The 25997-nt window shown below is 47.9% G+C and overlaps 1 protein-coding gene across 1 annotated transcript in view; it reads left to right on the forward strand.

Moving 5' to 3' along the window:
- LOC144159791 (mitochondrial amidoxime-reducing component 1-like) overlaps positions 1 to 3805 on the forward strand; it is a 129101-nt gene extending 125296 nt beyond the window's left edge. Inside the window, exons 8-9 of the mRNA XM_077691496.1 lie at positions 3260 to 3331; positions 3427 to 3805. Of these exons, the coding sequence (XP_077547622.1) occupies positions 3260 to 3331; positions 3427 to 3571 (217 nt within the window). The 3' untranslated portion in view covers positions 3572 to 3805. The remainder of the gene's footprint in view (positions 1 to 3259; positions 3332 to 3426) is intronic.
- Positions 3806 to 25997: the final 22192 nt, after the last annotated feature.

Below are 25997 nucleotides of genomic sequence, written 5' to 3' on the forward strand. Positions count from 1 at the left end.
GTCCAGTGGGGTGGGACAGTCACCACTAGCCAGGGCTCAACAGAGAATGGTCACAAGTAAACCTGCTTCCTCAGACGACTCAATGTCTTCCCTGGTAACCACGATCAGGTGTTGAAACCCAATAGCCATAATATACTGTATGTGCATGATACTGACACACCCGTGATTGTAAAATGCACATTAAGTTTACTTAGGAAAAATCGAAAAAAAAGATTTGACAGTGAATCTACCAAGAAGACATGACACTGTGTACCTTACAAGTAAAGAGGGGGTGTGGATAATACGCAAATTTTGTCCTGAAGCGGAGTTTCACTGCAACGTTTGGCATGGTACGATGCTTGTGTCACCCCAATATTCATGCCATTATCTTGCCTTCTCTCTTCTATCTAGCATGTTGCCAAATACGCACAAAAATTTTAGCTTGGCATGCCATGTTGTGGACGACATTAGCTATCTTTATCCAAGTAGTATGTTTTTTATCTCTGCAGGGGAAGGAGAGCTTTGAAGATGGTGAAATAAAAGGCACCAGTCTCAGCAGAAGTGGGAGGTTAAATTTATCAGGGACGCTGAGCTTAGCACAAGGTAGATAGGATCTTTTATTTACAACATGTTACCTCGATGGGTGTGCTAGAAGGCACTTCTTTTGTTTGCATCTTTCGTATTTGAACCAAGATAAAATCTTTAGGAAGGCATAAAAAAATTATTTTCATGCCCAGTCATGGACCTCAGCAGGATGGGGGCAGTCACCACTAGCCCATTGCATCGCAGGGGTGAAGTGCCAGTCTTCGCACTTTGCTTCTGGCCAGGTCCTATACCTGCCATATTTTTATTAGGGTTCATACTAATTGTTTGCTAAAACGTAAGCTATGACTCGATAAACATGGTCACGTGAGTGACCGTGCCGCTTATGGCAGTTGGTCAGTGTTGTGTCAGACAAGTCCAATGCGTTAGCTGTGTTAGTGTCAGCCAGCAAAGTGCCGCCCTAACTGCTTTGGTGTTTAGGTGTTCGTTCATAACTTAGATTGTTCACCCCACAATTCTAACTGCTATTACAAAAGAATGTGCTCTAACTTTAAGCACAAATAGCTCATTCGGCCAGCTAGGTTATAAACCCTGCATAATTTGAGTTGGCTTTTGCCGACCTCAGCAAATCGCACAGCTGGGCATACAACCTCACAGGTTCTTTTGCAGGAAATGAGCTAGTAGTTTGCATGGCCATTCATTTTTTTTCTAATTATATATAGCTTATTTCAGCAAAGTGTGTGTTAAAAGTGGTGTCAGTATGATTCTAACGAGACAATCTTTCAAATGGACCCAACTTGTGTTTTGTCTGCATGGCCTCTTCTACATTAGTTACGGTGCCTATTGAAAATCGTTCAATTTGAACGATACCTTGGGAGCCCCTTTTCATATCATTCAAGCATTTCTGGAGCAAGTAAAGCTATTTGGAGTTACCTCAGAAAACGCCCTTTCAAAATCAGTCTTGTTTTCATTTTTTTCAACAAAAACATGATTTTTGACACATGTTTGCATCACCTTGGTGTGGAAAAGGGGCGTGGTCATCACGCATCGCTGCTACCAAAGAAAGCGTGCCGCTTGTAATTAATCTGCATCAACATATGGTTTTATTATCAGGGGAAGAATGTTGAATCAGAAGATATGATTTTCCATTGTCAGGTTTGTACTCTGACAGTAATAATACCTCAAATTGGCGGAACATATCAAGCAGTGCCTGTTTTCAATGTTGTTTTATGATTTTAGTCAGTTTTATTGCCTTTGTGCACATTGTTCTAAGCCGTACGTGTTGTAGCTACCGCAAGACCACTCGCAAACAGTTTACAAAAGCTTCCGTTTCGTTTTTGCATTCCGAAATTCATATTTTGTGCTACGCTGCAGTTATCCAACTTCAAGGCTATCTGCCATGGCGCCTTCAACGTACACTACTGTTCCTCAAAAAAAAGCATGCCGCTCGTGATTTCATACCGCCCTAGCCCGATTTCTGCGATAAAAACTTCCAATGCGAGTCAAAAGATAACACCCATTCGCCAAATATCAGTTCCAACAAGGAGAGCTCTTCAAACCAGCCTTGCACACTGCCAGCTGTTCGCCAACCAGTTTCGTTTCCATAAAAGGGTATCTCCGGAGGTCTAGTGTTGCTTCTTAGTAGAACGGTATTGTTTCTTTTCAGAAATGTTAGGAGGTGCTCAAAGCAGGAGGCTGAAAACATAGTGCTGAAAACAGCTACTCGGTGGGAGCTTGCAGGGCATGATTCTAGCGCATCGCACCTCATTCCTGCAAGCAGGGCTCCAATAGCGAGTCAGAAGTTGATAATAACCTGCATATTTATGTTTTAAGAAATAAGTGACAGTGTACATCAACAAGCATCAACTATCAAGTTTCGTTTTCGACTCCATGCAGATTTTTCTGCATCGTGTTCCTGTCCAAAATACTGTGCTGGCCGTAAATGCAAAGTCAGTCATCAACAAGATGTTTTTACGTCACGTGGGGACAAATTCAGAATCAGAATCAGAATCAGAAAAAGAGTTTATTTGTTCGTTGATTATGTAGACATGAGTGACAATACAGAGTGACAATTGTCACTCATGTATACAGACAATATACATGAGTGACAATTGATGCCACTGATAATGTAAAACCACCATATTTCTTCCAGAAAACCACCCAAAATTGTGCATTTTGAAATGAGGGTTGGGCTTCACAGCATGGCACGGCACCATGCGTGCTAACATTTTTATATTTATATATATATATATATATATATATATATATATATATATATCTAAATATATATATATATATCCGGCAAACTGTTCAGTGCGTCAACTTTTTTTCTTGGAAAAGTTTTTGAAAGGGTCCCTATGAAATGAATATTCAAAATTTTTTATACTATTGGTGGTTTGTTGTACACAACTGCTTTTTATCATTTTCTACGACAACTTGACAAACATTTTGATTTTTATATTTTTTTCGCTGCTATGATGAGTGAAAAAATGATAAAAACCAGTATTGTTGGAAAGGGTATTAAATCATCTGCACTTTATGTTGCTTAAAATAGTGCCTAATCAATATGTGTTTCAAGAAAAAAAAAGTTTTTAGTCCCCTAAAATTGCTCAATTCCCCACGGTAACGAAATATTAAGGGGCACATGCTGCTAATGGACTGAAAGTGGGAAAACATTTCGCATGTTTTATTGAATAATGCTTAAAGTGCTCATCACACTTGTGGTTGCATTCAACAGGTGCATTTTGACCACGGTTGACCAAGTGGCTGCAGTCAGAACAGACAAGGAGCCCCTGACGACATTGCGCAAGTAAGCGTGCCGAGCTCTTTGTGCATAGTGGCGTTGTGTGGCCACCCTGTGAGGCTGCCCTGCAGTGAGCCGTTGTTGCTGGGGCTGCTGGGCAGGTACCGAGTGGACCAGTTGGACAGGGGACGCCAGCAGTACCAGTCGCAGCCTCTGCTGGGCATCAGCACCTACCGCGTTGCCCCCGGCAGGATCACGGTCGGAGACACGGTCTACGCCCAGGTGTCACCAGAGCCACTCCTGTGAACGGGGCCAGTCGTGCCTGTGCTTGCTGCCGGATTTGCTTTTCGAGCATTTCGCATTACAAGCATTTCGAGCATTTTGCATGCAGTTGTTGTGTACTGTTGTAGCAATTTCATAGTTTTCTATTTTGCTGTTTTTGATGTTTATGGCTTAGAGTTGTTTCTTATCCCCTGTGGTATTTTTATTCCTGGTGGGGACATGAACTGTCCGAGGATCATTTAGCTTTGTTGAGTTTTGGTGTGCATCAATAAAAGTAATGGCACCATCTAATGTGGACCATATTCCCAAAACCACTGACTGGCCTAATAACTTGGAGGATGCGTACATCATAGGTTCTAAGAACATTTTTTGACTCCCTTCCATTCGTGCACTCTGAGGGGGGCCCTTGCTCTTTCTCAACATTGATGTGCTTTGTAGCTCACAGTTTTTAGTTGCAATAAATGCAGAATCATTTCATATATACTCGCATTGATCCTGTAATTTCACCTTCTTCATTTCTCCTGTTTGCCTGTGCCTTCTTTCATGGCTAAGGCAGAATTTAAGTCACGACACTGTTGCTCCTACTTTTCCACCCACTATGCTTCATGTGCGTGTTGAAGTTGCAAAAATTATCGCGAGTCTTAAATGACGGCGCAGCTGTTCAAGCGACGTTACCAGCTCGTTCTTTCCTTCTCAAGTGATCCAGTTGTGTGAGCAGAAATCAGTGTGGTGAACCGAAAAAAATACTGTTTGGGTATGGTTCAGGTTAGGGGGAATTTATTTCAATCTGGTTCAGTTTTGGTTCTACTAAACCACAGCCCGAACCAGGTTGCGAACCAATTCAGTGAGTTATTATTACCGAATCACAAGGATTATGACAAGAATCTATGTGTACGCCGCTATTGTCCATCGAATGTGAAACACAGAAGAGGGAATGCAATCACTGACAAGGACGTCGATTCCTGGTGCCCCGCCTAAGTAGGACTAAGCTGTTCACATAATTTTTACATTGAAAACTTCAATTCCTATCCGGAAAAAGCTCAGAGTCATTGAGGAAGATTTAAAGCATCCCAAGTTCTTCGCTAAGTTGGTGAGGTCATAATAAACTAGTTCACACAAAGTAAAGAATTTGCGTACTACACAGGGTAGGTTTGTGGATATTTGTCATCCGTACGATGTTTAACAGCAGAGCTGTTTAGGTACGCACAAATCCGTCCAGCAAAGACAGAAAACCCTGAGCGCAGGCCTCGCAGCAACTGCCCGGAGTTGTCCAGGCTTGTGTGTGGGCTTATGCCGCATGAGGAGCTCCCATATTCGTCGTCGTCGTTGTGTAGCGACTGGCGTGCCATGGATCCGCTGCGATTATTACCAAAGTGCGAAAAAAATGTTTGTAGTTTAAAGCGACCATAAAAACTAAATACTACAATTTTGGTTCATTCAATATACTGCTTCTTCCCAATAAAAAGTTGTGCAATTTTAAAGGCAACAGTAGCCCAAGTAGGCAATAAGCCCAAGTACTTAGGAAAACAGATGAAGTAGTGATGATTTATCACCTACTTTCCCACCGAACCATTATGTTGTCCTAGGGGCTACTTAAAGCAACCGCAAAGGGTCGTGCTGTCTGTGGAATATACTTTTCTTTTTTGTTGAAATCGCAATGTTCTTTCCGGAATGCCCATCACCTTTAACGTTAAACCCCTAGAGTTGGGCCTGCGTATTGGCAAGTCACCTCCTTAGATTAGCAGGGGACGCATTTAAATACCAGCGGTGTACTTTTTTTTCATCACTTGTAGTATAAAAGAAATCCTACAGCGGCCACATAAATTCTACCTGTGTATTTGATTGTTTGACCACCTAGGTGACTGTTTGATTGCTTTGATTGTTTGACCCTTGAGTGACTGTATATCTATTGTCCTTATTTGGATACGTTAAAAAAATGGGAATTGTCTGCTCTGCGGGTCCTGAAACACTGACGTTTATACCAGCCACCACAGCGCTTGCTACCTTCGCAGTGATGACACGTTTGGTTGTGAAAGGTCGGAAAATGGAAGGGAGAGCAAAATCTAACTTTTGGTGTTTTGCTTTTCAATGGCTGAAGGCAGCAAAAAGAGCAGAAATTACTCGGGTGGGAACTCTGCCCGGAGTGATTGAAAACCATGTGATGGGCCCTGTCGTTTTTGTTTTCCCGTAGAAACCGACTTCCCAAAAAATATTGGTGTTTGATGCGCTGAAGCTACTCAGGACTGTGCTATGAGGCATGCCATATATTGCAGGCACGAAAAACAATCAAATTCCCTGGGGATCTTTAACATGTCGAAACCTCGACACATGGTAGTTTTTGTTTTTCATCTACATCGGAAAAATGGCAGCTGGGTGCAGTGATCGAACCCGCTTCATTGTGGTCAACAGCCAACGGCTCAGCCACCGAGCAGTTTTTGCGGGTCGCACTTGTCAAGTATTTACACTTTCCTGGTGTGTGACCTCTTTAAAGAAAATTATGAAATGCAACAAGTATGCACATTTCGGGTGTTGGCCTTTGCCATTGCACAGTGCAGAAACCTTGCAGCCACATTGCCCTTACACAGTCAGAGTGTGGAAAGGGCAAACTTGATGTTTCATATTTGCTGCAGGCTGCCGAGATCGTGAAATTTCACTTGCTCAGCCTTGCATTCTGCTCGCGCAGCCAGTAGTAGCATACCATTGCAACATTGGTGCACATACCCCTCCTCATGTTATCACGATGAAGAGAGCACTGATAGTGTTGACTGATCTGAAGGGGAAAGTGCGGCGGCCTCTTTTCTGATGGAGGCGAAAAGCAAAAACACCCGTGTGTACGAGATTTCGGCGCACGTTAAAGATCGCCAGGTGGTCTAAAAAAATTGACCGCGTATCTGCTACTTTCGTTGCAAATGTCGTCAAAAGACGATAGTCTTTATCGGATTTTTCGAAGTAAATGCCTCCCTTCGCTTTCCCGCTCACCTCTCATGTTGTTCCTCTTGCGTCGCGCTCCTCCCAAGGTAAAGACGCCAAAGGTTTGCTTAAATCATTTTAAATTTCCCGCGTTCCACTGCTCCAAACCGGGTGTCTCGATGCGAACGCTGCCGTACGGCGAAGACGTGCGTTAATCGAGGCGCCCTACTTCAACGTTTATAGAACCGCGTTTCCCTACTCCACGTGCGTTGCAAGCAGAACGTGGAACCTATCTAGTGGAACCTTGCGTAACTGTTGCCGGTTGATTTCTTATAATGGCGCCAGAAGCTATACTCATTGCCTGCGTTGCGTCGGCGCGTTAAGCCCTACAATCAATCAGTCAAGGGGAAAGTGCGTGAGAAGTTACAAAATTGATGGTGCGAGACAAAAAATCACGGAATGGCCATGACCATATTAACAGTAGATGGTTGAACCGTTTAGTTGCAATCCGGTAGCACATTTTTTTTTCGGTTCAGTTCTGGTTTGGGTTCAGCATGCTTTAAAAAAATAACGGTTCGGGTTCAGGTTCAGTTTTGGCAAAAATACTGGTTCGTTTCCGGTTTTTGGTTAGGTTCAGTTCCAGTTCGACACCCGGGCAAAAATACTAACATGAATCTCAGAGCTGCCAAATCTACTTAGAAGCAAGCTCAGCTTCACATATCCTTATATGACACTTGAACATGCAACCATTACCCATCTAGGGCAGTTTTTACACCAATCTGGTTTACTGGGACAGAAGTTGGGCTGCACAAGAGAAAATTAATTTTTGTCTCAAAAGTGAAACCTTAGTGATTTCCTCTGGTTTGATTCGTTGTTTGAATTGGTATGATTTTTTTAAGGCTAATACATAGGTGCTGTGGCACTGTCTGCCATCCTGGTTAGCCAAATTGTCAGAATGACTGCATGACCTAAATAGACAGCGGTTGCATGTTCAAACTGCACGTTGGGATGAGTTGTGAAAATCCAAGAAGCATTTGTTTACAAGAAAATTAAGGTGAAAGAATTTCAGCAGTCATCAAGAGCAATCCGGTTTAATGCAATGCCTGGCCAGATGGCACTGCTAATCAGAAAACTTGAGACTGGAGCGGGATTTTTGAACATGATGTGTGGAAAGCCTAGCGCTGTGTCGTGTTGCATAAGATGACTGTTTTAGTTGGACCGCTGGTACTAATAACTGCCTGATGAATGTACAGGTTCTCTCTCTCTCTCTCTCTCTCTCTCTCTCTCTCTCTCTCTCTCTCTCCGTGTTCGCGCATGTAGAGGTCGACACAGCCGAACAATTTGAGAGGGGAATAGGCGAAAGTGTTAAACCCCCAAGGCCGCGACCTCGGGGTGGCAATATGAACGAAAGGACGAGGTGGAGGTGGGAGAAAAGGCGAGAAAGAAAGGAATGAAGATTGCCGTGAGTTATCACGTATGTGTTCACGTTTGGCGGCTCAATGCCACCTAAACTTTGGCTTATCACAGTTTGTGCATTGGCGCTCTGCTGCCGCCAGTACTTGCCTGATTGTGTGAGTCTCTTTAGCAAGGGGTTGGGCCCGCCGCGAACTGTTTACCTTTGCACATGAAGCAGTATCGAACAGGGGTTAAAAAATAAAGGTCGGGACAAGGCGGCGTAAAAGATGGGAAAAACACGAGTGTATCCCTGTTAGCGTCCCTCATCGTTTTAGCGGACCACGTGCAACCAATCATTGTATAATAGGTTTTTAATGCATTGTTTCTATAGAGAGTTTGCAGGGACCGCATTGATCCGTCGTAATGCGGGGGTCATATAATCGGGGTTTCACTGTAAACCATGATGCACCTTCACCAAATTTTCAAGAAAATTATTATAACTTATTATTTTTCACCATTCCTGCATTGTTTCTAATGCTTTTTGCATCATAACACACAACAGTTCACAACACGAAGTTTTTGTCTACCCCACTCCAGTGCATGCGGTGACACCTCAGTGGATTTCGCCAGGTTCAGCCCCCGTGCTTCTCGCTTTCCTTGACTGAGATTCCATATTGAATTGAACATTCGTTGCTTCCATGGACCGCGATGCTTCGGCGCACGTACCACTCCACCGGCAATTGAGCCTGCGCATTGCAACACGTGTTACTAAGCTATTAAAAAAGGAAAGCAACAAAAACGCGGAAGACAGATGTGCAGTAGCACCCTTCGACAGTGCTTGAAAGCCTGTTTCAGCTACCCAAAGCCACAGGGAACGAAATCCGGGTAGAGTAGGGAAATTCTAGTGCAGGAAATTATGCGAACAGGAAATACAAAAGCTGAACGTAGTATGGGCGACGAATCTGAGGCTGAAGCGGCACATTTCAAAAATGCTCCCACTTGGCAGAGCGGCAGAAGCGCATTGAGTGAGGGGCTTAAGCCTAAACAAGCAAAAATAGCTGTTGCACCTGCCAGGGGGCATGCTGCTGGAAGCAAGCCTGATAAACTTGAAGTTTGAACTTGCTTATTTTTTTTGTGAAACAGTTTACCTTTTACTGAGACAGTTTACTCTTTCCACCACCTGACGTTGGTCCTCAGATAAGCCACTCTTACCAATGTGATTTCCCTCACTACTGCATGCGCCTTTCCCCCACTAGTGTTCTCCAGAGGCTTCTTGTACTCCCTGTCAGCTTGTTCCATGTTAATGAGCATGGCAACTCCTCCCTTTTGTATCATCCCGCAGTTCTTTTGCACGCTTCCAAGGCATAGGTGTAAATTGAAAGTGTTGCATCATTGTCTCTAAGACGAGTTCCATTTAGGTTGTGCACATTGATTTCCTTCTGCCAGCATTGTTACTGTGTTTGTAACCTCTTTTCACACTTTCTGCTGCTCTGCTTATATTGACATCATCATCATCAGCCTATTTTATGTCCACTGCAGCATGAAGGCCTCTCCCATTGATCTCCAACCTCCTCCATCTTGCTCTGTCCGAATCCATTCTTTGCTGCCAAATTACCTCACTTCCTCCCTCCACCGAGTTACTGGTCTTCTTCTACTTCTGGTCTCATCTCTCGGGAGCCACTCTATTACCTTGGTGGCCCACTCTTCGTCAGGTCTCCACATTATAGATGTCCAAGCAGACACCAGTTATTTCTTCTAAATTGGGCTAGGACGTCTTCCACCCGATCAAGTATGTTGCCTGATCATAAAGGCTGATTTCTTATCTGTAAGTATTACTGCTATCATATTTTATATGACTTATTTGGCCGACTTAAGTTTTATTCCAATGTTTTTAGGAGGTCCTGAAGTTCATTGCACATTAAAGATCCCCAGGTGGTATAAATTAATCTGTGGCCCTCCACTGACAAGGTGTAGCTTCATCATGTTGCAGCCCCAATATTTTACCGCGATGCTGTTTACCTCTAGCCCACGGGGGTCATTTCCAGCTGAGAAATATCCACCACCAAAACCCGGGTGGAGAGAGAAGGTGATGCGCAGCAGCAGCCAAAGCATGATGGAGGGTGGAAGCAGTGGCGTCAGCGCTCAGCGCTAATTAGAGCCGGAGAAAGGGTGTGGCGCTGCCGCCACCAATCACGTGGAGGGAAGTTTGGCTGCTGCTGCCACTCTCACAGAACAGGGAGGATGCACTCTGCTGCATTGGGCGCCGTCGAGCGTTAGCTCCCGCTCGCCAGTACCCGCCTATTTGCTTGAATCATCACCCAGCAAACTCCAAAGGTTCGGGACCACCGTGGACAACACTTCACATCGCAGCCTTGCTGCCACGCTTCACCGCTCCCGTCTCGGATGCCACACGACGTCAGACTGACCAGTGCCCTGTGATGTGTTTCGTGTGCGGTGGTCCCAAGGTGGCAACCCCTCACTCCTCTTCTGTCTATCCTTTCTTTACTTCTTACTTTTCTCTTCCTATCCTATTCTCTCCCACTACATTTCCTCCCCTGGACTGGGTTGAATGCTGATGGTTCAATAATATCCCCAGTCTATTTATTTTCCGTTCTTTTCCCCCCTTCCTCTTTATCATCTGACCACTACTCCCCCCCCCACCATCCCCCCACTCCCCTAGCAAGTGGGCACTGCGGGACAACAAGACGGAGCTCCTGTAAGACACAGAGACAAGCTGCGAAATTCACCGTCGTCAACCCTCCCATTACTTGACGGCAGCAGGGCGCAGCGCCGCTACGGAGACAGATCGCAAAGTTTGTTTTGTGAGTGTGTGGAACCCAGTGACACCGACAGAGCATCGCTAGGTAATCCACCAATGAATGGTTACGGCAGTTATGCGGTTGCTTTAGGAGGAGCCGCTAAAGAGAGAGAGAGAGAAACACTTTGTTCAAATAGCGCCCTGTTAGGCAGGGCGGGTGGCCAGCAGCCGCAGCTGCTCAGCAACCTTGGCTGCTCTGTCTGTCAGGGCTTATTACATCGTCAGCTCAGAACAGCCCGATTCAGTGGACGGACCAAGTCAGTGGGCCGATCGGTGATGTTGCGTGTACTCCAAGTCTGGCTGCGCTCGGTCCGGCTCAGCAGAGAGTGCATCCACATGGCGGACCTGGACAGAAAAAACGAGCCTTCGCAGCAGCTCACAAATGGCACAGTGAAGCAACCCAGTGCCCAATATCAAAAAACACCTGACCCCTCTCCCTGTATGTAAACACCGTGACGTCACAAACCGCACATGCGCGACGGGTGGCCGCGAAGTGCGGCAGCGGTTGGCAGAACGCTCTTGCGCCAATGGCCCGCCCTGGCCGCGCGGCGCCCGAGAGGTACGATTTGCCGTTGGTTCGGGCCTTCACTGGCCGCCTACATTCCAGGGGGGGGGGGGGGGGGGTCCAGCTATTCTAGCTGCGGCCGGCGCACCTCCATGTAGCTTTCCGCATATACAACCTCCCCAACACTTTCGTATACCGTACGGTCAACTGACGGGTGACACTTTCCGATAATCAGTGCGAGACAGAGCAGCCTAAACGAAGCATTCTGATGGTTGGTGCTGTTGCGACGCATTCCAAGAATGTTTTCTTAAGATTCTTTGTGTTCAGACATACCAAGGAAAGCTCATTTATTATTGCTTTCGAGGTCCCCTTAAGCTCAGCATGGTGCCTCGGGCAGCGTATGCTCTCCCTGTTCTTGGCCTCTTTGCGTCTCCCGGAGACAGGGGCGTACGCACGATGTCATGCCGAGGGGAAAAAGGAAACGTAAAGCATGGAAGGATGAAAAAGTAAAATAAGCAGCAACAAAACAAATGTAAAGAGCAGAGGCCAAAAATTATTCCAATAAAAATATTGCGATGATGTTGTGCTCTACGTTTTCCCCAGTGAAATCGCGAAACGGTTCATCGTCATTGTGAGATTAACATAGCAGCCACATACGGTTAGTGCATATGGCTTGTGACAGTGGCACTGAAATAATTATCGGTAGTCATTATTTCATGATAGTTAAAGTTAATGTCCTTGTACGCCCGCTGCATACACCAGCGTCGGGAGGCCGCAACAAAAGAATACATTCACTGAGTCCGTTTGCTTAGGGAAAACAGATTTTTCGAGTTGCGTGAGCGGCCCGTCTCGAAGGAACGATGCTACATGTGAGCACGGCAAGCATCTCTGCTTTGTCGCATCCTCAAGGCATAAACAATTTATCAAGGTAAAAATTTATTGCACTTACGAGCAATGAATTTCGTTCGTCTTGAATAGATTCCCCCGTACGACCAAACTTGTCATCGTTGATCTGGCGGCGGGCAGCTATCGCGGATCCCTTGTCGAAACATTTATTTCGCATCGCCTAAGCAGGTTTGGCATTCATTGTCTTTTCAATACAGTACTCTACCTCATGAGAACATGACAATATTTCGCAGCAAGAAAATTTACCCCTGCCCGCCACCCCCAGAACTATTTCTGCTGATGCTGCATGATAGCAGATGGTTGATAAACAGCATCATTTCATTGCACTAATCAGCACGGAGTGCCAATGTAGACGGTATGACTGCACTTTGAAGAACAGCAGATGTTCGAGAATGGGAAATGTTGCCATGAGTAAGAGCAGATCATGTCGCTGCTGTGGCGGCCACCCTCTTCGGCACATATTGCGCGCATCCCCAATACACGCCGAATTTACCTCTTTGGGGACTCAGAAAAGTCTGATGGTGTTGATTTTGCTCGCAAGATTTGCGTAGCCGAGAACACAGCAGCCCACCGGCATCAGAAAAGCCAACACATAAACAAAAACTCCACTTTTGCGCGCATCTAATGCAGCCTCACTGCATACGCCCCGCGCACCGGTCCGAATGTTTTGCCAACCACCCTCCCGGCCATACGCAGCACGAGCGCTCGTGGTGATGTCACGGCCGCCGCGTGACGTACCGCGGGATAGGTCCATTGTTTGGCTCTGGATCCTGGCACCACCCATGTCTCGCGTACTAGATGAGACAATTGTGGATTGTCGACCCCTCACCATAACCAGCGTGAAGTACTGCCCCTTCATGGGCATCTTGAAGAAATGACTGAGCGGGTGGGCCGAGTCACTGGCGTACGCGGGGGAGGGTGGGGTGCCCCCCTCTCCCCGAAATTTTTGGGACGGTGGTGACTTTCAAGGCTGGATCCACCACGAGCCATTTTTTTGTTTTTAGGTGTGTCTGTTTTTGTTGCTTTTGTTATTTATTAATCTTCTGTGTTATTAACATTATTTGATAATTTTGTTTGTTACTATTTTATCAAATTTTTAATTCCCCCTCCAGAAACGAAATTTGAAAAGGAAATCTTTAAGGTAAACTCTAGATCAAAATACAAACTAAATGGTGCCAAGAAAGGGAAGACCACCAAACCAAAAAAAGAAAAATATATTAACATCACAGAGCAAAAGACTCCATATCTTGAGACACTTGCATCGTTGACGATCTAAACAGATTTTTCAATTCAGAGTCCCGTAGGAAGCGAAGCGGCATTCAGTCCCCAAGTTACTATCATCACTATTGGCCCAGGTTTCAGAAAAATGAAAGAGTTGGAGGCTGCCTCTACGTCGTACACGACACAGGGATCTTGCTGCAGTTTTGCACGCAGCAGCAAGTGGAAGGCAGATGCACAGCAAGTGATGTATAGTCTCGCGCACGGTGCTAGTCGGGCACAGTGGTGAATCGTCTCAACCTATCTTGAACCTAAAGCTTCGCGTAAACGCTACGTTCAGGCGCAGTCGGTGCAGCACTCCTTCACACCGCTTGTTGAGGCTGCGTGGAAAGTAAGGAAGCTGGGTCGTGTAGGCATGCAAGTGGCCTGCGCTGGTGACTGCGTCAGATATCATCTGTTGCCTTGTATTCCCAAGTGACCGGGCAGCCACTGAAGAAGCATGCGAAGACTTGCGCGCACTGCCATTGCGTCAATTACGGAAGTTTCGCATGCCAGCTGACTGCGGTTGTTGGACAGCTTTCGGAGGGCTTGTAAGACACTACGGGAGTTGAGGAATACGTATTACCCATTGCCGGGCATGATGCCCGCTGATGTAATCAAGTGCAGCCCTTACAGCTGCCAGTTCGGTAGCAATCGAGGATGTTTTGTGGCTTACTTTTCCCTCGATGGTGCACTGGGCTGACGGGATCCACACGCCGATGGCAGATGAGCCCGGGAGAACCGAGCCATCCGTATAAGTGTGTGTATACCCGTTGTAAGTGCTGAAGATGTATACTTGAGTGTGAAGAACTTGAGCGCGGGTGTGATCAACTTTTTGCTGATTCCAGGAATCGTGATGCGTATTTTTCACGGCGCTGGTATGCATGGTGCCAATGCTGGCTTGAAAGGTCTTTGAAAATTCGCCGGAGGCAGGTGTGTTACATGCTGTGCGGAAATGGCTGCCAAACGATGCGCAGAACACCGAGTCAAATGGCGCATAGACGTTCGAGCACCTCTTGATGTTGTAGCACTGTGACGTAAAAGAAGCGAGTTTAGCATAGAATGCAAACTGTCGATGTGAATTTAGGTAAACCCAGGCAGGTGCGCAGAGCTCTTGTCAGCAATGAGTCTGTCACCCTCAGGTTTGTAGGCGACAGCTGATGTAAAGCCCGCACGGTATAACGCAAGAGGCCGACAAAGAGGGCTTTAATTAGGCAAAGGAGGACACAGAGCAGCCCCAGAATTTCCGCCAAGCATACGCAGAATACGCACAAAAGACAGAAGCCGCTCTTTTAGTTGCTGAATACACGGAGCCCATGAAATTGAGCGATCAAATGTGACAGCGAGAAACTTGTGGGATAAGGTATTGGAGTGCCTTCTACAGTGAGTGTATTACGTGAAACATCACGCCAGAAACACTTCTGCGGACGGTTCAACGAGTGTACAAGGGAAACACAGTCGCAGCGCACTTTGAGCCGACCCAGTCAGACCAAATGTCTTTAGGGCCCTCCATCAAGGCTGCCCAGTCTCTACGCTGCTGTACATCCTGTATGTCCAAAACATTGAGCGGATGCTTCTCCAGTGTGGCCTAGGGTTCCGGGGCTCAGATATAGCGCTACTGGGGTGGATGAGCTCTACAACCTGTCAGGACTTGCATTTGCAGACGGCCCTATAGTCATGGCTGAGTGCTCGCAGGAATTGCAGACCCTGCTAGAAACCTGCTTGGCTGAGGTGACATGGGTGGACCTCCGGTTCAACGCCAAGAAGTCTGCAGTTCTTATCCTCTGAAGAATCGGCGAAGACGCAGCAGTTACACTTGCAGGGAGGAAATTGGCGAGTGTGCATTCTAAAATACTGTGGCGTAGTGCTTTCTGTCGGTAATGCCATGTACTGGTACCATAAAGCAACGGTTCACCAGTCCACCGTTCGTGGCCAGTGCATTCTTCGCCGCCGGAGCTTGTGGGGCTGCAACCGTTTCCTGCTGGTGCGTGACTTCTGAAGGTTGGTGCATGCGCCGTTTCTCACGCTGGCTAATGCCGTGGTGTGCCTCTCGACGTCCACTCAACGCCCACCCGGTACCAGCGTGCCGGGCGTGCTCACGCAGCCGCCGGCGTTCGTACACGCGAAGGCGACACGATGAGTGGCGGCCAGGCAAACCGGGCTTCAAATACAGCCCGCCAGCGGTCCCTAGAACAGTGTTTTTGCAGTAAACAGAGTTCCATACGCGTGAAAGAATGTGATAAGGATGGCTGGCATTGCAATAGTAAGAGTCACACGCGCGCATTAAGTATATAAGTGGAACAGTGCACCACATATTTTTGCAGCTAAATTATCTGGATCGGCGTTCCAAATAAAAGCATACGGATATATAGTGTCGTGCTTGTAAGCACTTTGAAACCGCCGCGGTACGCGCGTCGCTCTTTATTGGCGCAAGTAGGTCCGGCCTCGCCCACGTGACGCGGGCGTTGCCAGATCCTGCGCTGGAGCTTTGACTGACAGGTAGCGCCGCCGTAGTGGGAGCGCCATTTTATTTTTGGTAGTACCTGCAGCAGACGCTCAAACTAAAGTGGCTGCGAACGCTAGCGGCAGCGGCGGTTGTCGCGACGTTCCCCGCAGAAAGCCATGTAAAGTAAGATATTCCTGTGTCTACCAGTGCAACAATCAGGAAGGATTCGATGCGAATATTACGTTCCACTCCTCTCCGTCGAAACCGCACGAGGTCGAGCAGCGATAGCGCTGCATTCAGGTGCGATGGGCGAGGCATGCAGTCCGACTTCTCGTTGCAGCGAATCTTGACGTTGCGAACTTTTGCGCGGCTGAGCGCGGAGAACAACGACCTTACGAATATTTATTACATCCACAGCCCAGACTGCCCACCATGGCAGCCCACATTGAACACCAGGATATGCAGCGCGCTTTTTGGAGGACAGCGCGAGGGGTGAAGGGGTGATCGCATGCGGCGTCGAGCGACGTAAAAACCCCAACTCATCGGGTACAGCTAGCAGATAGTGTGTGCGACAGCGACAGGCTAAAAAATTATACACGGGCCCCCGGGGTCGACGACAGCGGCAGGCGACGGGCCGTCGCTGTCACTCGTTTTTTTTTTTTCCGGTCAGCAGCGGCCCACAAGCGAGCGATGACGACGGAGAGCATTGGCGGCAATGTATTAATTTTTTAAATGCAGAGCATTTCAGTAACTCACGATGTCACCCGCGTTGGCGTCCGTAGTCCGCATCGCTCCCCCTACACTATATGAAAAAATAATACTTACCAGCGCCAGGTTTCGAACCAACGACTCTGCGGGCGGAACGCAAGGTACATGGTACTCTACTCACTGCACCACAAAGCTTTTTTTTTTCTTTATTGCCTGCTTGGCGACAACACAACACGCACTGTACAGTACACAAATTACTAGCTCCAGCCACCAATCGGCTGAAGGGAGTGGCTTAAAACATCTTAAATTGCGCTAGAACATCCAGAATGGGTAACCACTCAGGCTCTTCCGGCATCACTCGATAAACTTCTCTTATATAAGCAACGCTTTCAATGAAGTACTCTCGCACTGTGCGAGCATCCTCTTCGGCATTTTGAACCGCCATGCGAGTTTTCCACATAGAATGCAGACTAAGTGCCATGAACATATCATAGGGCACGCCTCCATCGTTGTTTACGGGCAAAAAGCGAATGCCATAAGGCGTTAATGGTAAGTCCTTTTTCAGGGTTCGTTGGAGGATGTCCCAGTGAAACACCGCATCCCAACAGTCCAGAAAGATGTGCTCAATTGTTTCCAGCTTTTGGCATAGTCTACAGTTAAGTGTCCATAAGTGTACATATAGTCCTTTTTCCTGCAGCCAGGGTTTTACTGGAAGCGTGCCGCTATGAAGTTTAAAGAAGAAAGATTTAACAGATGAACGTACTGGCATTCGTTTCACTCTTTTTAGAACATCTTTTCCTGAACCCACTGCATATAACTGACGATAAGCCGGAACAGGCAGACACACATCAATCATATCTTTGTACAAACGTTTTCGCGGTACACTACTCAAATACTCCAAGGAAAACCTAACCCTTAAAATCCTAAAAGCATCCACAACTTCCCGCAAGAACCCACGCACACGTACACATCGCATTTCAGAAGTTGAAACTACATAGTCTGGAATGACATCACGTAGTCGGGCTTGTACCACAGTACGTAGAAAGCAATCTCTCTGATCTCTCAGAAACATAAACCTAGAAACTATTTGTCGGATAAACAAATGTGCCAGTCCCAATCCACCACTTTTCACCGAGCGAAACAAATTAGTTCGACTCATGCGCTCCCAACTTGAGCCCCACAAAAACACCGCAAACACTCTGTGCAGCTTTTGTATGTTCCTTCTTGACATACAAATCGCCTGTAGGACGTACCATACCTTGGCAACAGCAAACACATTACATACTGATGCACGGGCAAACATTGACAGATCCCTTCCCCCCCATTGTGTTAATTTCGCTCTAACTCTATCAGTTTCTCCGTCCCAGTACTCTCTAGCATCCTGGTAGTTTTCAAGGGGGATGCCCAGATACCTGGCCGGAGTTGTCGTCCAAGGCATGTTCTCGAAAAACACTGGCTTACTTTGCCAGTCACCATGCCAAAATCCTATGCACTTGTTCCAGTTAACTGCACTGGCAGACAACTCGCAAAATCGCTTTAGATCGTTCACCACCTCCCTCACACTTTTCCTATCACTACAAAAAACAGCGATGTCATCGGCATATGACAAAATTTTAACTTCACTGCAGTGCAAACGGAATCCGTGTATACTTTCATTTTGAAGAATCTTTAAACAAAAGGGTTCAAGATAAATCGCAAACAACAAGGGACTCAAGGGGCACCCCTGCTTCACCGACGACAGTATATCAAAACTTCGTCCCACTTTTTTGTTTACAGTAACACGAGCTGAGCACTGAGTGTACGACATCTTTACACCTTCGAGGATGACGGATCCTACGTTAACGTGTTCTAACACTGAGAAAAGAATGTTATGCGCAACACGGTCAAAGGCCTTCTGCAAATCAATTTGGATCATCGCCACGTGGCCCCCTAGAGCGTCGCAACACTCTAATACACTTCTTGCGACATGAATATTGGTAAAAATAGATCGTCCCGGAATTCCACATGTTTGATGGGTTCCAACAATTGTTTTTATTACTCCTTGCAATCTTCTAGCCAAAACCTTCATGAAAATTTTGTAATCAACATTCGTTAAGCTGATTGGCCGATACGACTCTACCGCCAACAGCTTTTCAGGATCATCAGTTTTAGGAATTAACACAATATGACTATTCCGGAACGAAGGCGGTGTTCTCTTGGATTCATATGCTTCCGTTATGACCCTGTACAAAATTAATGCTATATCTTCTTTGAAGAACTTGTAAACTCGGTTCCCAATCCATCTGGCCCCGGTGACTTCCCTATGGATAATTCGTCGATGGCGTTATTTATCTCCTGCAAACTGATCGGCGCCTCCATGCTTGCTCTGTCATCATCACTTAACTTTTGCATTGACGGCAAGAAAGTTAGCTCGTAATCTTTACTGCCTTGCTTTTCAGTTCCCAGCAGTTCCTTATAATGTTCAAAAAACGCGCGCTCCACGACTTCAGGGTCCCTAGAAACCACATTATTGTATCGAATAGCTTTAATCTCATTCTTTAGCGCATAACCCTTTTCGTCACTCAGGGAACGTTTGGTTGGCGTTTCGCCCAACCAGAGTCGCTCTGCGCGTGCGCGCACTATGGCACCCCTGTACTTCTCTATGTCAATGACCTCCAACTTATTTTTAACTTCTCTTATTTCTTTTATAAAAGTGCCAGGCTGTTGAGCCTCAATGCCTAGCAAGAAGTGCAATTGGCTTTGTAGTTGTGTTTCCTCCTCCTTTTCTTTATGGCGTATGACGAACGATCTTTCTATTGCACTTATCTTAACGTCACTTTTTAGCTGTTCCCAGACGGTGATAAGTGACCCACTTTCTGTTCCGATTGCCTCCTCTAATATTTTCTTTACACCAGTTGTGAATGGTTCATCATTCAGTAGTTTTACATTGAATTTCCAGGTATCCCAGCTAAAGCGAGTTTTCCTTTGCTTCTGACCTATTGTAAACGTCACCATGCTGTGGTCGCTGAAGGACAGCGGTTTCACGTTGTAGGCCTCGCACAGAGGCACAAGACCCAGTGATACGTAAACTCTGTCCAATCTTGCATGACTTTCACGTTGAAAATGTGTGTACTGTGGTGCATTCATGTTCGACAGAACACACGCGACGTCCTCCAGGCCAAACTCATGCACTAGGCTATTTAAAACCATCGCACTCAAATCATGTGTCGGCGGTTTTTTTGCTCTATCAGCGCTCGAACAGACGCAGTTGAAATCGCCAAGAAATATTACGTGCCTATCGCAGTTTAAATACACTTTCAAACTTTCAAAAAAAAGGCGGCGATCCACTTCCTTATTTGGCGCATATACACAAATCACTCTCCATGCCATGTCCGAGTACTGCACCACAAAGCCGACACAGAATGGAAGGTTATGAACACGCCTTATATCCTTGACTCATTCAACCGTCGGCCACAGGTGCGCCCTCTCCCCCACGTCCTCCTCGCCTTCTCTGCGCTCGCAACGCCCTCTCTCGCCGCGTTCGGTTCGGGCGCACAACAGGTGGGGACGTGCGCAACACCCTCTCTCGCCGCGTTGGGTTCGCGATGATCAACAGTCGGTTCGCGCGCAAGAACAGGTGGGGGCGCTTGCATCGCGCTCTCTCGCCGCGGTCGGTTCGCCGTTCGCGCGTCCTCCGGTCGCTAACGTCTGTGGCGTGATCGTGACGTCAACATCACGCGTTCGTGTGGTGGCGCGATTTTGGCGCTATAACACTCTCTCGCGAGGGGCATTGGATTGGGTTGGATTCGATTGGATTGGCTTGGCTTGGCTTGGATTAAAGTGGATTGTGTTGCGTCATAGCCGCGCCACGTTGCGTCATAGCCGCGGCAGGGGGTTCACGGCACGTTTCACCAGCGACTTCATCGACAATGTCTACGCTGGAAGACAACAATTACAACAACAACCAATACGTAATCCATACGACTTGCAGGCGCGCCCCCCGCGGAAATGCGCTGCATTTGATCGTGCCCCTCGCGAGGGGGATGTTTTTCCACCGCCAGTTAGTACCGACAGCTCCTTGCTACCGCCGGCCATACCGTGACGAGTCAACCTCCTCTGCTGAGAATGACTCAGCTGGCTACTTATTCCCCGCGTGGTGACACGTCCGCGCAAAAAATACCGAGCCATCTCCACTAACGTGAAACCTGGGGAGGGGCGAAGCATGCAGTAATTCTTGGCGCCTAGGCGTTTTTTGCCAACGGATGTGAAACCATTTGGGGGTACAAGTATACAGCTTCGCTGTAAGTTTCGTGTCTTTGAAGCACGCAGCGTTCTATCGCGAGGCGTTGGAAAACGAGTCTCCCGGTGTGTTCGTTTAATACGCGTTACGTTCGAGCGCGAGGCTTGGAAAACGAGTGCCCCGGTGTTTTAGTACCGTGACTACATGATACTACGACGGCATGAGACGACGGCATGAGACGACGGCATGAGACGCTGGCAGCCCGAGCCCCTAAGGGGCTTCGTCCATAAGGGGGACACAACGCACGCCTTTGGCGTCCCGTGCGCTTAGCTTTCCCAACGGCGCCATCGCTTTTGGGGCTGCACCCTGACCAATGGGGTCCCGGAATAGAGACTGCACCTGTGCGGAGGGCCACAGGCCCTAACTCTCTTTTATTCTTACCATACAATAAAGTTTCACTCCTCTTCCTCCTTCGCAATCATCCTGACTGAGGCGTTCGTTTTGTGTAAGCATCCATGCGTAGCACAGGCACTGTGTCGTGAATGTTTCTTAGCGGCTTGTTCAAGAATATGCGACTTTGTTCACAGGCGACGTACCAGGCATACAGGCAGCATGGCGCCGGCCGGGAAAATTTCGGAGGGGGGTGGGGGGGGGGGGTTGCGCTGAAGTAAGGTCAGCCGCTCCCCCCCCCCCCCTTCGCCATTGGATACGCTATTGGTGGAGGGGGGTGGTAGGGCTTGGTTGTGAGCGTATTCCACTATTACATGTTTTAGGGGTGTACTGTGTGGGGAAAAATAAATGCATTCAAATTGGGTGTACGAAGGTTGGTGATCAGTTAGCAAGGTCACGGGCCGGCCAGTGATGTACTGGTGGTAATGGGTGCGCAAACTACCGCAAGGCCATCCTTGTCAAGCTGCGAGTAGTTTTTTCCCTGCGTTTGCCGAAGTTCGTGACTCGTATGCTATTGGGGCCTCCCTGCTAGACTTCTTTTTTCGCTTGAAACTTTCACCCACGCAATCTGTTTGTTGTACACATTGAGTTACGCACGTTTTTCACGTCGCTTGTCACCATATATCTGCATGTGGTTACCCTTCAAAAACATGCACCGTCCGGCATACGTGCATTGTTTTCCTCATATCGGCGTACCACCACAGAAAAGAAAGGATGTACCACTATGTAAATAAAGCTTTGTGATGCTTGATCGTCGGTGGAGCTATTCGAGAGGTCAGCCCTTAGTGCGCTAAACGAATTCGTTGTGTTAGTAATCTGCACGCCCTTTTTAGTGTACCACTGCTGTGCGAAACCACCTCCTCTTTTTTTTTTTTTTTTTTTCCGGATCGCCCCGTCGTGACACGGCCGGACTCGACTCTCCTCCTCCCGCGCTCCCCTTACGGCCTTCGCAGCGTCTTGCTGCCTGCCGCCGAAAGTTGGGGGTGGCGCTGCTAGGTCACCGTCGCGCGCGGAGTTCGAGCTGTCGAGGTGTGCGGACGTACAGAGCGCGGCGGAGGCATCGACGACGAAACCGGATAAGTGTTTCAAATTTATTATTCCTTTTTAAGAGTGACCATGTTTTAGAGAGATATGTAGGTTAGTTGAAAGGGGCGGTAGTTGTTAGCGTAGGGAAGTGACCGAATCAGAGGTGTCGCGCGGTCGTTGCACGTGGCGGTTTGTAAGCGTTAGTAATTCGTGAAAGAAGAATTGACGCTGTAAGAAAAAATCGCACGTTGCGGCTTACTTTTAGATTGGAGGGGAGCGCGCGAGAACGCGGCAGTGAAGTAAGCCAGAGTTGGGCACGCCTTGGACGAGCAGTACCATGCCTCAGAGGAAGAAGCCGGGTGTGATGTGCACGGGGTGCGACCACGAATACCCGCTCGAGGAGACGAGATTCGAGTCGGTCGAGGACGCGGAAGGGCAGGACTTCATGTGCAGAGTGTGTGTGCTAGCGTCGCGCCTCGACCGGCTCGAGGAAGAAAAGGAGCAGCTCAGAGTTCAGGTAGGCGAGCTACAGAAGGAATTGAAGGATGAAAAAGAGCAGAGGAAGGCACTCGAAGCGAGGTTGGCGCAAATGGAGGTCAAAATGGCGACGAAGGGTGACATCCCGACAAACGATGAAGCAGGTCACGAGGCAGATGGGTCGGAAGTGCTTGACCCCGAGAAGGGAAAGGAGGAGGACAAAGGCGCCACACCGAAAGACGATCCCGGACTGGCGCTGACTCAGCCGGCGCGGGAGCAGGTGGCCGCGCCGGGGGGCAGCCAGGAAAAGGAAGAGAGACGCATGGTGATCGTGGCGGGGGACTCCAACATGCGGTACTCAGAAATGGAGATTAGAGGCCGGGTGAGAGAGGACGAGAGAGTGCCGGTTGGCGTGTTCCCGGGGCAGACAGTCAGGGTAGTGTTAGAAAAGGCAAAGGATAAAATGTGGGAAAATATGCAGGGGCAGAACCTAGTGATTATCGCAGGAGGAACCAATGACGTTCTGCAGGGAAGGGGCGCGGGAGTGCGCAAGCAGCTAGAAAAGGAGGTGAACGAACTTCGGGCGCTGTGCCCACATGTGCAGGTCGTCGTGAGCACAGTACCAGAGATAATTGGGAGAGAGGTACATGTGGAAAGGGAAGTGGTAGCGGTGAACCGAGACATACGGGAGCTGGGCAAGGAGCTGAGTTTCGCTGTCGTAGACATCAACAGGGATGTCCGATGGATGGGCCGGAAAAGGGCGTTCCAGCGTGACGGAGTGCATTTCAACGGGCAGGTGGGAGCAGCCATCGGAAGACGACACGCGGCGCGAACTGTGGCTTTTTTAGGGGGCCCACAGACCTTTGCGAAGATGGCGTAGACAAATGCAAGGAACAAAAGGAGATAGCGGGGTCGGTGCAGATCGGTGCAGGTAAACGAAAGGGACGACGACGGCGTGTAAAGAAGAGAGGGGGAAAACTGAATATCGCGTACATAAACATGCAGGGTGGCAGGAAAAGAGAGAAGTGGATGGAGATTACTAAGCAGCTAGAAGAGGAAGATATCGCTGTGACCGAGACGCACCTACGGGACTTGGAGGAACCTCCGGTAATCGGAGAGTATGTATGGGAAGGTTGTAACAGGACGGCTGGATTGAGAAAAGGCGGAGGAGTAGGTATGCTGGTACGGCAGGGGACTAATTGGAAGAGAGTGAAAGAAGACTGTAAAGAACATGTGTGGATGAAAGGGATAGTGGAGGGTAGGGAGATGGCTTTAGGGGTGTCTTACCTGTGGGCGGGTAAGGATAGCAAAGAACAAAACGAAAAACTGGTGGCGTGTCTAAAAAAGGACATCGAAGATTTGAAACGTTCCGGGGAGGTACTATTGGTAGGGGACATGAACGCCCACATTGAAGATCTAGACGGGTACACCGACTTCAACGGAAATCTAATGCTAGATATGTGTGAGTACCAGAAGCTGATCATAGTAAATAGGGAACAAAAATGCGAGGGACAAATAACGTGGGAGTGTGGTAGGAGACAGTCGAGCATTGACTACTGCCTTATTTCAGAGGAACTTTATGAATGGTTGGATGGAATGACCATAGATGAGGAAGGGGGCCACAGTCTGGGCAGTGACCACAAGCGCATAAACCTGAGTTTTGGGAAACTGGGGGGCGAAAAAACGGGTCGACCGGGGCAGCGCACAAAGTTAAACAACAAACAAATTGCGGATATAGCCAAAAGCATAGAGGCTGACATAGAAAGAAATCCTGGAGAAGAGTGGGAATATGTCAGGCTCATCAAGACTATGCAGGAAAAAATAGTCAAGGCAGAGGGGGCCAATCGATGGAGAGGAAAAAAAACACCCAAAAGCTGGTGGAACAAAGAAATAAAGGCGGCGATAGAGAGGCGTAAACAGGCGTCTAGAGAGCACAGGCAGGCCAAGAGGATGGGGAGACATCAGGAGCAGGTGGACCTAAAATGGGAGCAGTATAAGCAAATGAAACAGGAAGTGCAGCAATTAGTGCAGGCGAAAATAAAGGGGGACAGCGAGCGATGGGTTGCGCAAGTACGAGGAAGGGGTAGAGACGCGCCGAAAAGGTTTTGGAACCATGTGCAGGCATTAGGGAAACGTACGAGTCCCACAGAAGGCGGTACTATAGAAAACGAGCAGGGGCAGATGCTCAAGGGAGAGGAAGCATTAGCATACCTGCACAAAATCATCAAGGAGAAGTTCGGTAAGGTGGATGAAGAGGCCCCGCAGCGACAGAGAGATGTCGTGGCGGGTAGGCCGAAATGTCTGGAGATAGATGGGGACAAGCTGAAATGGAAAAGAGCAGAGGAAAAGGTCCCCAAGAATATCGCGGCAGGCACGGATGGGATACCAATGGAGTTGATTAACCAGTTAGGACCAAAGAGCAAGGGAAAACTACTGCAAGCCATCAGAACAAGGATAGAAGAAAAGGCAACACCGGCCTCGTGGCAAATGAGCAGAATGAACTTAGTGTACAAGGGCAAAGGAGTCAGGACAAACCCAAGCTCGTATAGGCCAGTAACCGTCACGTCAGTGCTGTACAGGTTAGCAATACAGGCAGTGAAGTTCGAACTAGAGCAGTGGGTGGAAGAAAATAGGATATTAGGGGAGCTTCAAAATGGGTTTCTAAAGGACAGAAGACTAGACGACAACTTATTCGTGGTAAGCCAATGCATAGAGGTGGCGAAGATGCAAAACCGACCTTTGTGGTTAGCCTTTCTGGACATTAAAGCGGCGTATGATAATGTAGACAGGGAGCGGCTTTGGAGTATCCTGGAGGACGAGGGAGTTGGGGCAGAATTCATTAGCTTACTCAGGGAGCTATACCGGGAGAACCAAGTGCAAATAGTGTGGGAGGGGGTAACATACAATAGGGCTGTATACACCTACAAGGGTTTGAACCAAGGATGTCCTCTCTCTCCGCTGCTGTTCAAGATCTACATGACGGGGTTAGAAAGGAAGCTAGAAGTCAGCACGATGGGGTTCGACTTATCCTACATGAAAAACGGGCAGGTAGTGGAACAACGGGTTCCGGGACTAATGTATGCAGACGACATATTGTTGATGGCGGACAACCGGATAAGTATGCAGGGCTTGATGGATATATGCGTGGAAGAATCGACGCACCTAGGGCTATCCTTTAGCAGAGAAAAATCGGGGATCATGGTCTTTAATGACGGCGAGGAGCACAAAACAGTATCAGTGCAGCAAGTAGAAATACCATTGGTAAAAGAGTATAAATATTTAGGAGTATGGCTGAACAACAGCGAAGATTACACGCAGGCGCATGAGGCTCAC

Source organism: Haemaphysalis longicornis, unplaced genomic scaffold, assembly GCF_048455015.1.
Source record: "Haemaphysalis longicornis isolate Haplotype H1 unplaced genomic scaffold, Haemaphysalis longicornis Haplotype H1 scaffold_1, whole genome shotgun sequence".
NCBI lineage: Eukaryota > Metazoa > Arthropoda > Arachnida > Ixodida > Ixodidae > Haemaphysalis > Haemaphysalis longicornis.